Source organism: Oncorhynchus masou, chromosome 28 (assembly GCF_036934945.1).
Source record: "Oncorhynchus masou masou isolate Uvic2021 chromosome 28, UVic_Omas_1.1, whole genome shotgun sequence".
Classification (NCBI taxonomy): Eukaryota; Metazoa; Chordata; class Actinopteri; order Salmoniformes; family Salmonidae; genus Oncorhynchus; species Oncorhynchus masou.
Window position 1 is genome coordinate 52,114,855 of NC_088239.1, and position 11,633 is coordinate 52,126,487.

The 11,633-nt window shown below is 43.2% G+C and overlaps 1 protein-coding gene across 10 annotated transcripts in view; it reads left to right on the forward strand.

Annotated features, from left to right (window-relative positions):
• Positions 1-11,633, forward strand: part of LOC135517858 (AP2-associated protein kinase 1-like) — a 31,608-nt gene that overhangs the window by 17,318 nt on the left and 2,657 nt on the right. For 2 of the 10 annotated variants that reach the window (XM_064942520.1, XM_064942528.1), the window contains 5 exons: positions 1,034-1,138; positions 1,404-1,505; positions 2,576-2,731; positions 3,026-3,136; positions 9,885-11,633. The exon at positions 9,885-11,633 is cut by the window's right edge and continues 2,657 nt beyond it. In XM_064942520.1, the coding sequence (XP_064798592.1) occupies positions 1,034-1,138; positions 1,404-1,505; positions 2,576-2,731; positions 3,026-3,136; positions 9,885-10,657 (1,247 nt within the window). In that variant the 3' untranslated portion in view covers positions 10,658-11,633. Of the gene's footprint in view, positions 1-1,033; positions 1,139-1,403; positions 1,506-2,575; positions 2,732-3,025; positions 3,137-3,582; positions 6,758-9,884 lie in introns of those variants that run through there. The other 8 variants (XM_064942521.1, XM_064942529.1, XM_064942530.1 and 5 more) reach the window with 8 other exon arrangements.

Consider the following 11,633-nt stretch of genomic DNA (forward strand, 5'->3'; position numbering starts at 1 on the left):
CATGGCACATTTTCTATTTAACCTTTATTTAACTAGGCAAGTCGGTGAAGAACAAATTCTTATTTACAATGATGGCCTAGGAACAGTGGGTTAACTGCCTTGTTCAGGGGCAGAATGACGGATTTTTATCTTGTCAGCTCGGGGACTCGATCAAGCAACCTTTCGGTTACTGATCCAACGCCCTAACCACTAGGCTACCTGCCGCCCCAAACATGTCACACCAGGGTTGGGGGTTTGATTCCCCTGGGTGACCAGTACGGAAAAAGTTTTTAAACTATGCCCCCGCTACTGTAAATCACTCTGGATTAGAGCGTCTCCTAAATTACTGAAATGTAAATATGAATTAATCAGCAATGTTCCTTCGTTGGCTCCCCATGAACTGCGGTGCTACCGTTTACACTATACCAGGAAATGGCCCTTAATGATATGCGTGGATTGAGTGTGGTCATAGTTGTAGTAGTTGTATAGGCCTATACGTAAGCGATAAATTATGTTCTGTACATTCTCTGCCGATAATGGGTGACGCAGGCTTGGAGGATCCATGGAGTGCATATTTGGAGTAGATTAGTTCTAGAAAATGTACATGAGCCTATCTATATAGGCCTATATAAAAAAATAAAAAAAATAAAAAATAAAAAATGTAAATACGATATTGTGGTCGCTATACTTCCATCACATGATGTGCTGGAGCTGTGCCATCATTTGCCCGCATTGAACACCCATCCGCCCACATTCCCTACAGCATTTCTTCCTTTCTATTCATCACTTGTCCTTCACCCTCTTCTCATCTCTCTCTCTCTCTCTCTCTCTCTCTCTCTCTCTTCACCCCCTTTCTCATCTCTCTCTCTCTCTACCCCTTTTCTCCATCCTCACTTGCACTGCTCAATTTGATGGTGTTTGCTGTCCTGGCCATGACTATGTAATGCTGTACTCGCTAGATGGAGTAATACTGCCTCTCACTTTTTCTTACTGTTCTCTCTCTCTCTCTCTCCATTTTCTCCTCCTTGCTATTATTTTCTCTCTGGGCCTATAGAGAAGCTTATTGAGGGACTGAAGTCCCCAGATACACACCTCCTGCTCCCTGACCTCCTGTCCATGGCTGATCCTTTTAGTGGAACTATGGAGGAGGCTGTCAATGGTAAAAGTACTTTGTCTTTCAGCCTCTCCTGGAGATTTCACAACTTTACCCACTTTTACATTGCTCTCCAAAAGTCAAGGTTTTCCATTGAATGCTCCATGGGCAATGTCCTCTATCTGCCCTGTGTTTATCTTATTTTGTTCTCTTGTGGGTATCCTCTTAATCCCTCACTTTCTCCTTGTCTCCGCCTCCCTTCCCTGTTCTCCTCCTCCCTTTCTCTGCTTCCCGCTCGCCTTCTCTTCCCTCTCTCTCTCTACGTGTACAGTAGTGGGTCCAATAGAAGAGTCTCTGGTGAGTCTGGACTTTCTCATCCCTGGTCTGGAAGCTCCTGTGTCCCAGTCTGAGACAGACTCTGCACTGCTTCCTGGTTAGTTTCTGTCTCACAGGCAAGACGACACACAATCTAGATGTTCCCAGAATACAATGCAACAGTGGAAGATGATGATTTAGATCCGAGGAAACAAAAAGGTTTAGGTTGACATTTTTACTGATAATACCAGCTCCACAATGGTATTGGGTCATTGTGTAAGGTTTTCAGAGGATGGAATGAAGCCATTGAGTACAATGACCACAGTTGATTGATATTTGGAGTGTTTGTCTATTATTAGCCTGGTTAGTCCAGTTACTAACATGTTATTCACAACCAATGTTCTGATTCAAACTGACATGAAATAAAATGGCTAATTGAAATGAAAAAGCATAGGCCCACTTCAACTCTGTGAAAAACAGATGACGTTGTCCTGTTTTTTGAGAATTGGGATGTTTATTATGCTGTGTATGTCATGCAGGGCTCTGTAATTGCATCACCAGGGGCTTTGTTGAATGATTTGATGATGCAAGCAAAAATACATCACATCTGTGTCGGCTTATTACTGGACAGGGCATAGTACAATGACTCACTTACGGTTGGATACTTAGATGTGTAGTGCCTCTATTACCATACATTCCATTTTTATATCAGTAGCAAGGGCGAAAGTAGCTTTTTTGCCCCAAAAAATCTCAAGCAAGAATTTTGCTAGGACTGTCTGGGAATGGTGTGGGTGGGGAAGGGAAAACTGAAAACTAGCTGTTATTGGCAGAGGTTTAGAACGTTATTTTGTTATCGGTCTATTAACCAATTTATCACATGGTGACATCACCATGGAAAGCCAAAACGCCCGCCCATGCAAACCTGCTGGTTAGAAGGTCCTATGTAGATTGTACACAACCAGCAACACTCCGGAATAACACTGATCAAATTTGTTTCATCAGCTGTTGTACAATATGATACAAAACACAGGCAAAACAGAATTTTGACTGCGCTGAGCCTTTAATAAGTGCTACTAAGAACATGTATAAAAATGTTTTACTAAACATTATACAGTGATTCATTTATCCTGAACTAACAATTCCTGTTACCTTGTCGAACTCTTGCCTCCTCTGCCCTCCCTCCCCCAGACCCCCTGCTTGGGGAAGACACTCTGCTGGGCTGCTCTCTCATCTCTCCCCCCTCTGGAGCCTCCCCTCTCTCCTCTGCTCCCGCTTCCACTGGCACTGGGTCTGTTCTGGATGAGTTTGACCTGGTATCTGCGAGTTGCACCCAGCTGCTGGCAGGTAAGGCATACCCACAAGCCCGACCTGTGCCACTTAGGCCTACAATTGGAGAGGCGAGTGTGCTCCCGTTTAAACGTGATGTGTCCCGTAGGAACAACTGATTTGGTTATCCCTGTTAAGAGGATAGCTCTAGTCACAACTACGCTAGCAGGCTCTACTGACTTGCATTCTAACTCTGAACCTCTGTAGCTGCATGTCACCGCCTCCTATTCCTCCTTTATCTCTATTTCGGCCATTTCTTATTCCTCTCCCAAACACCTTAACCTCCCCTTTCTCCGGCTTTCTCCTCTGCAGACTCCTCTGATCTCCTGATCTCAGGCTTTGAGCCTGTGCCAAGTGCAGATACGGGCAACGAGGATGAGTTTGACCCCATCCCTGTCATGGGCTCCAAAACCTCCTCTCAAGGTAAGGACAGGGTGGTGTTCAAGGCAGCCTTCATGCAGGGCCAGGAGGAAGGGCAGAGAATGGGTTTGTGGGTCTTGTCCCACACTCTGAGATGATGATGTCCTACTGTTCCTCAGCCATGGTCAGATGAATTATGGGATTGATTTCAGTCAGTGTCCTCAGTAGTGTAATTGAACCCTGCTACTCTGCCCCTCTTAGATTAATCTGAGTAGCCATTCTCCCTGTGTGTAGTTATTCCTTCTTCTAACGACGCTCATAGATTGTATGTGGAGAGCAATTCCGCTTACTTCCTGTCTTTCTCTGTCTTCTGTAACTGCATCTTCTCTTCCTCTTTTCCCTGGCTTCTCTGTCTGTTCTTTATTCCTTCCCCTGCTTACTCCCTCTGTCCTTCCTCCCCCTGCTTCGCCCTGGCCCACCCCCTGCCCCCCTCGTCTCTGTCCGGCCAGTTTCAGGAGGCCACTCTCGCAGTAACAGTGGCAGCTCTGAATCCAGCCTGCCCAGCCTGGCCCGCTCCCTGCTCATGGTGGACCAGCTCATCGACCTGTAGAGGGCGCTGGGGAGCCGGGACACTAAATAGAGAGAGAGTGGGGGGGTGGAGGAGGGATGAGGTCGAAGTAGTGACGCTCGAGACGAGAGTAGACCCCACCATTAATCGTTACTCCCCCGTTCCACTATTCATTCCTGTGACTAACGCTTGTTCCATGTAAACTCCATCTGTGATTCCAAACACACTGGGCCATTGTCCTGTTCGTGTTTGTCCCATGCCTCTGGTATTTATTCCCACCATGCCTCTGGTATTTATTCCCATCATGCCTCTGGTATTGATTCCCATCATGCCTCTGGTATTGATTCCCATCATGCCTCTGGTATTGATTCCCATCATTCCTCTGGTATTGATTCCCATCATTCCTCTGGTATTGATTCCCATCATGCCTCTGGTATTGATTCCCATCATGCCTCTGGTATTGATTCCCATCATGCCTCTGGTATTGATTCCCATCATGCCTCTGGTATTGATTCCAATCATGCCCACCACTTTTCTTCTTCTCCCCTCTATCCTCTCATTTCATGCTTTCACAGCATTTATATTCTCTTGCCCTTCTGGGTTCATCATGGCAAACAAGGTCACGGCATGCTGCTTCTACCTTTTGCGTTCACGACACACTAACTTCATCCAAGAGTTCTTCTTTCTGTAGAATGTCTCACCATGTTTTATTCCTGTCTCTGGTATGTCTAGGAACAGTGTCCAGTCACACGGCATTGTGTCCTATAAGGAACCAGAGAACTCCACTCTTGTAGTTGTTGGCTCGTTGTTATGGTGCACAAGTAGATGTGTTGTTTCCTTTCTCCACCGTTGTTTCACTTGGATTATTATTTGTTTGCGCACATTTGGTAACACCAATATCACACCATTGATTTATTGTATATTGTAGACAGAATTATTTCAAGGGTATATCTGCCAATTTAATTATCTACCTGTTCAGTGGCCGTGTTGCCAGGGCTTGTGTTTTAGCACTTAGCATGAGGTATCATAGCCTGCAGGCGGGATGGATGGGATGTCAGATCTAAAATGACTGGAACAGTCCACCAGCTGTTCCAGAGGTTGAGCCTTTCTTATATGTGGAAATTAGCGAGTAAGTTCCTCTCAAAAAGCGAATACGTTCGCACCAACATAAGGCTTTAAGCCTACAATAACAGAAATGTAGAGTTAACATTCCCAAAGGAAGAAGCTAAGATGTGAAAACACGAGCTTGGCTAGGGAGTCGGCTACACGGTTGACAACGTTGAAAGCATTTATTTGCTCGTTTTTCTTTTCTTGCCCTCTTTAGTCTGACTACATGTATACAGACAGTCCATATCATCCCTTTCATTTCAGGCTGTATGTGCCCACGCAATCATTCCCTGCAAATGTGCATTCCTACTTGTACATAGGTCCTATATCATAGTCATTTATCGGCCCTACATACTGTAAATGTATGTTTACCTGCAATACCCACGGACCCAGTGGTCTTTACGTTTTGGTTCCTCAAAAAGTAATTGGTCAAATGTGCTCTGTTCTTCATCTGTCATCAGAGCGTTACATTGTGAGAAGAAAAAAAAATATATAGAGAAATTAATTTCATATGTAACTAATATTAAATGTGAGTATGGATAGTGTTAGAGAATGAATGTATGAACTGAATATTAGTCTATAAATAAAGATGGATAATATATATATAAATATAATTCTTAAGATGACTATTATAGAAGAAATGCATTATGTTTTTCCTGTTTGTGCCGCTGTGTTTGAGAATGTGTTTCTTGCCATATTTCTCCCCGGATTGCTATTGTGACATTAGTAAAAACATACAGTTATGACAATCTTAGCTTTGATCTGTTGAGGGTTGGGTTTCTCCAAGTAGCATCTGTTTACTTGCCTTCACCTAAGGAGGATTGTATTATAAACAAACTAGTTTGTTGTGCAATGGGACCACTACACAGGGAACTTTACCATGTCTTATACTGTACCATACTTACTCACGCTGTACAAAGGCAGAACTACAGTCTTCGCTGAAATAGTGCTGCGACTCCATGCTTTCTCCGCACAGATTTTACATGATTAAAAAGATGCATATCGAAGCATGACCGTGTTGTTGAATGTTCTGGTTTGTTGGTAGACAGTGTTGTCATAGGTGTGTGTGTGTGTGTGTGTGTGGACATACAGTAATGTAACTCCTAGCCAGTCTGAGTTGTTGGATGTGATGCGGTTGTGTTGTTGTTTGAACTCGCTGCAAAAACAGTGACATCGACAGTGGTGTTGGTGTTCGTCATATTGAAAAGCACAGGCCGTCTTGAATTGCGCCGAGTCACTCTGTTGCCTATAGAGGAAGCAAGCCACTGTATCTGAGAGTAGAGCATCTGTGTCTTTTTGAGTGGGACCACTGGAGTCCGTGATCTGATTGAATATGGTGAACCGAACGAAATAATGACTCGTCATATCATGTTGTCACTACTGCAAAGTGTGTAATGAAGTGGTTGTGTGGTTGTGTATCAGACATGGGGGTAAGCACTACACAGGACTCCACGACCACCACATACACGCCCTGATAGGACTGCTCGCTATGCTGTTATGCTGTTGGGCATTTAAGGAATTACAGATAATTGCTCTACTGCAGTATTCGAAAACAAGGCATGTCAAGCAACAACACTTATTGACAGTATTCTGAAATCCAATGTTGTCCCATCTTTCTCAGGCTTTTGTAGACATGTGCAACCAATGGAAGGCTGAAGTTCACATCTTAGCCCCCCCTCCTCACACCATCTGCAGATAGATAGATAGATACTCATGTGGCTATTGACCTATGCAATCCTTGCTTCTTCCTGTAGACACCACTGTGCTGTTGTAAAGGTCTTGCCCTCCAGGTAGTTACATTTGTTGTTGTAAAAAACCGAGAACCTTCATGTTACCCTGTTGTTTTTTGCAAAAAGTGGAAAAAGCTGTTGTTCTGGATCCCTGTCCGTTTCTATGACACCCAATCCTGCGTCAGAGCTGTGATTTCTGTGTGCACAAATCTATTTTTGTGAGATAATTAAAGAATTACAAAGAAAGGGATGTCGAATAAACATATTCATGTAAATGTACTGTTGTGTGGAGTATTGATTGAGTGACTGAGGGGGGGGGGGGGTTGTTGGGAATTTGACGCCCTCACAGTGGCAGTCATGTGGTTAACGTAATGGATTGGCAGAAAGATTGATTCAGAGGGAGAGGGGCGACACATTTTAACTAGCTGTTGTCTTTAAAAAAAAACGCTTCTACTGAAGTACCATCAATTCAATCATGTACTGCAAATGAGTTATTTTTACCTTATTTACACATGCACAGAGGTATAATTACTCATGTTTGGGAGATGACATTCGGAGTGGATTTCATAGTTTCTTGAGAAAATATGATGGAAAATATTCCTAATCCTTGCTTTGAATACATTCACACACTTAGAATGTTGATAGGGATAACTCATACAAGAACTCACACACATACTTATTTCCATGGTGGCTCATGTCATATTAGCTCTTTTAAATTGGGGTTAACCCCATTAACCCTCCCCTTCTGGAACTGCAAGCTAACACTGCTCTCTGTCTGCTCCCTGTCTGCACAGGTAAGACTACCTCTGGAAATGCATGCATGCCTGCCTGCCTGCTTGCCCCTCTGTCTCTTCCTTACTGTGGACCAATTAGTTTTCTTTTATATCCTACTATTAAAGAGAGGCACAATCAATATAACTATTATCATGGAAAATTGCATACAGAACCTACAAACCCTTTGGATGATTGAATTATTTTCCTTCCATCTGTTTTCATTTTGTTCCTTTGCAAAACATATTTTGATCAAATGTCACTGAGTTCAATGCGACTCGTTTTTTTTTCTCCATCCTGTTCATATTTTTATCTGATTCTATAACTCTTGTTTATCATGTATTGTTTTTAAAAATGTATTTTCATTCCGTATAAATACATTTCAAGTAGGTTTTGTTGGAAATATCATACTCTAGCCCAGGGTTGTCAAACTCATTTTGCCCCGGGGGCTGCATTCAGTCTTCAATGAGGTCTGGAGGGCCGCACTGAAAATGTGTCATTTTCTTGCCATCAGAATTTGCAGAAAATAGTAATCTCCATATTTTCTATGATTCCTGAATGTCAAGCTTTCATGTTGGTGATTATTAGTGAGGTGGACACAGTCAAGTCACACTCCTTGACTTTTTCCATATTTTGTCTTACAAAGTGGGATTAAAATGGATTTGTAATCAATCTACACACAATCTGTCTTGTCAAAGTAGAAGAATCTTTTGGTTTGATCATTGCTAGACAGCCATTTTCAAGGCAAAACTGTCATTGTTCCTAAGTGGCATAGTGTTATCTTGGCAAGCAACTCAAGTGTATATTTGGCTTTGTATTCTAGTCTGGCTGAAAGGTACATTTAAAAAAAAAACTTATTTCACCTGATAAATTGACTGAGAACACAGTCAATTAGTTACAGGAGATGATTAGGTGGCCAAGATAGTATGAAGGCCAGATTGGGAATTTAGCCGGGGTTTAACGCCCCTACGATAAGTGCCATGGGATCTTTTGTGACCACAGAGAGTCAGAACACCCGTTTAATGTCCCAGCCAAAAGACAGCACCCTACACAGAGCAACGTCCCCAATCACTGCCCTGGGGAATTGCGATATTTCTTTAGACCAGAGGAAAGGGTGCCTCCTACTGGCCCTCGAACACCACTTCCAGCAGCATCTGGTCTCCAATCCAGGACCGACCCTGCTTAGCTTCAGAAGCAGCAGGCAGTGTGATGCAGGTTGGCATGCTCCTGTGTCTGTTGGAAAGCAGAGCGAAACAAGTTTTCCCCTAGGATTTTGCCTGTGCTTAGCTCTAAGTTTTTGTCCTCAAAAAAACACTTCCCTGGTCCTTTTTGATGGCAAGCATACCCATAACATGATGGAGCCACCACCATGCTTGAAAATATGAAGACTGGTACTCAGTGATGTGTTGGATTTGCCCCAAACATAAGCTTTGTATTCAGGAAGAAAAAAAAGAAAATATTTGCCACATTTTTTGCAGTATTACTTTAGTGTCAAACAGGATGCATGTTTGGAATATTTTTTTCTTCTGTACAGGCTACCTTGTTACGACTTTTACTTCCTCTAGATAGTCAAGTTTAATCGTCTTCTCTGTCATTTAGGTTAGTATTGTGGAGTAACTACAATGTTGTTGATCCATCCTTAGTTTTCTTCTTTCACAACCATTCAACGCTAACTGTTTTAAAATCACCATTGGCCACATGGGGAAATCCCTGAGTAATTTCCTTCCTCTCCGGCAACTGAGTTAGGAAGGACGCCTGTATCTTTGTCGTGACTGTGTGTATTGATACACCATCCAAAGTGTAAGTAATAACTTCACCATGCTCCAATGGATATTCAGTATCGCCTTTAATTTTACCTATCTACCAATAGGTGCCCTTTTTTGCGAGACATTGGAAAACCTCCCTGGTCTTTTTTTGTTGAATCTGTGCTTGAAATTCACTACTCAACTGATTGACCTTACAGTTAACTGTAAAGATCATGTTAACCACTATTATTGCACAACATCTTTACTCCTGAATTTATTTAGGCTTGCTATAACAAAAGTGTCATACTTATTGACTCAAGACAATGTGTGTAGATCAGTGACACAAAATCCAAATGTAATCCATTTTAAATTCAGGCTGGAACACAACAAAATGTGTGAAAAGTCAAGTGGTGTGAATACTTTCTGAAGGCTCTGTTTGTCCATTATCAAATTGACACTTTGGATTTGGTTTTACACCTTTTAAAGTATTACTTCATTCCCCGCCCAATTTTGTTTTATTTCTAAATATCAATATCTTATCTGTTCGAGCTGGCTAGTTCTCAGAAAAGGATTGTCCCACTCCTCTGTTCTCACACTACTTTCTGAGGGGCAATGGCAGCTTCAGATTGCTCTCCTGTCTGGTCTTGTTTGACTTACCATTCAGAAATTCAATTGACACATTTTGATTTTCAGTGCCGATTACAGAAGTAACTAGTGTATGTGAATGGTATGTCAAATCATGTTTAGATTGTATATCATTTTCCGTCACATTCTGTGCACACCATAACAAAACTAGTTATTACAATGTGTAATGAACTTGAATGTTAGTTGGCTATCCTGGTTTATTTAAACGGCCTGTCAGTCTGACTGTTGTCCTCTGTACCCTACAGACCTGCAGAGGGAACCTAGCAGCTGTGAGACACGACCAGGTTTCTCCAGGACCGACAGCTCTGGACCAGCTGTTGAAGAGGAGCACAGACAGAGACTTCCTTTTGCCCACAGCAGCATCATTCCCCCCTCACTGTACCCAGATGAGACAAACTCCCACCCGGTGCTTTCTAAGTCCTCTGACCAACCAATCAAGCCTGACCAGAAACAGTCCCAGTGTCTCTCACCTCCTACACAGCAGCACACAGTCCCCTCCCCTGATATCTTCCTGCAGGCCCCTTTCAGGATTGCAGGGAAAGAAGGGAGAGATGTGTTTACCAACTCCCCTTTCCCTCTGGCCCACAAGCCTGCTCTGCCATCTGATCCTTTCCTCCAGGCCCCCTTTGGGAAGAGGAATGAGATAGCTGGGGCTGCTGTCACTGTCTCCCACCCTCCACAGCCCAACAAACAGCCCCTCTGCCAGGTCCAGCCAAACACCCACCATCCCCATAGTCTTTTACATCCCAGTGTCCAGGGGAAGGCCCTGTTCACACCTGTTTCTGCCCCTAGGCCCATCATCTGGCAGGCCCAGCCTAGGTACTCCCGGTGCTCGGAGGTCCCCCTGCCCCAGCAGCCTGTCGCAGCCCACCGAGTGGTCTCCAGTGTGGGACAGCAGGCTGCTGTGGGCTCGGTGGCTGTGGGCCCCCTGCACTCCTGGACCATTGGAGGCAGAGCTATAGTGGATCCATTCATCAGGGCCCCCTTCCACCCCAGATGCCAACAGGGAAAGCCTTGATATCCAAACCCCCCTTCCCTCTCCCCAAATTCAGAATCTGGCCCCACACCAAATGCCAAAGCTGGCCTCCATCTAGTGCCTACACGTAAGGGGGAGGTTATCAGCGGAAGTCTGTCCCATGCCAGCCCTGCTCTTTCCCCCTGTGGAGGGCATAACCAGTCCCAGCAGCCCTCTTGTAAGTGTGCAATCTAGATTAATCTGGCTGTCTCTGTTGAGGATGTAATAGGTAGACTGACTGTTTTTCTGTGCAATTGCAGTATTAATCATGACTCGCTCCACCTTGCCCATATTCAACTTGTTTTTTTACACGCTCGTTCTACCTCAGCTTTCTGATTTGCCTTCAGATGAAACACTGGTAGATTGCGGCACTTCATTTGCATTTCATGAGGATTTCCAGGACACATCAAACTGCTAAAACTATATTGAAAATAAAGATTGTCCAGGATCGTTTCACTTTAAAAGTACTAATGGCAATCTACACTTTCTGAATTTGAGAAATCTCCCTTGTAAAAGGAAAAGAAGAACAAAGGATTTTGTTTTATTTGTTAAAGGTTTGTGTTTGTATACTTACTGTATATATATTTTTTTTACATTGTTTTCAACACCATGTTAATAATATACTAATGTGTAAATCACATTGGGTTTATATGGTTCGACTTGATATACTATGGTAGTTCTAAATTACATCAGTTGAGTATTTGCCTGATGAGCTGGTGACATTTGACCTCTGTCAAACGTGTATATTCTCTCTCTATTACTCCATACTTTTTAACTGTTGTTTTACGCAGTTTCCTTCTTCACAGGTCAACAGGTCATTAAATGTTTTATAAAAAAGACCTGTTGTCAACAGGAAGAGGAAAGGCTTATCGTGAAGGATACTTAGCTTTGGTCCATAACCATAGCAGGTGTCTCTATGCTGTATTTGAATGTCTTGGTAAGTTACTATGGATCAAAATGCACTCTAACATACAGTAAT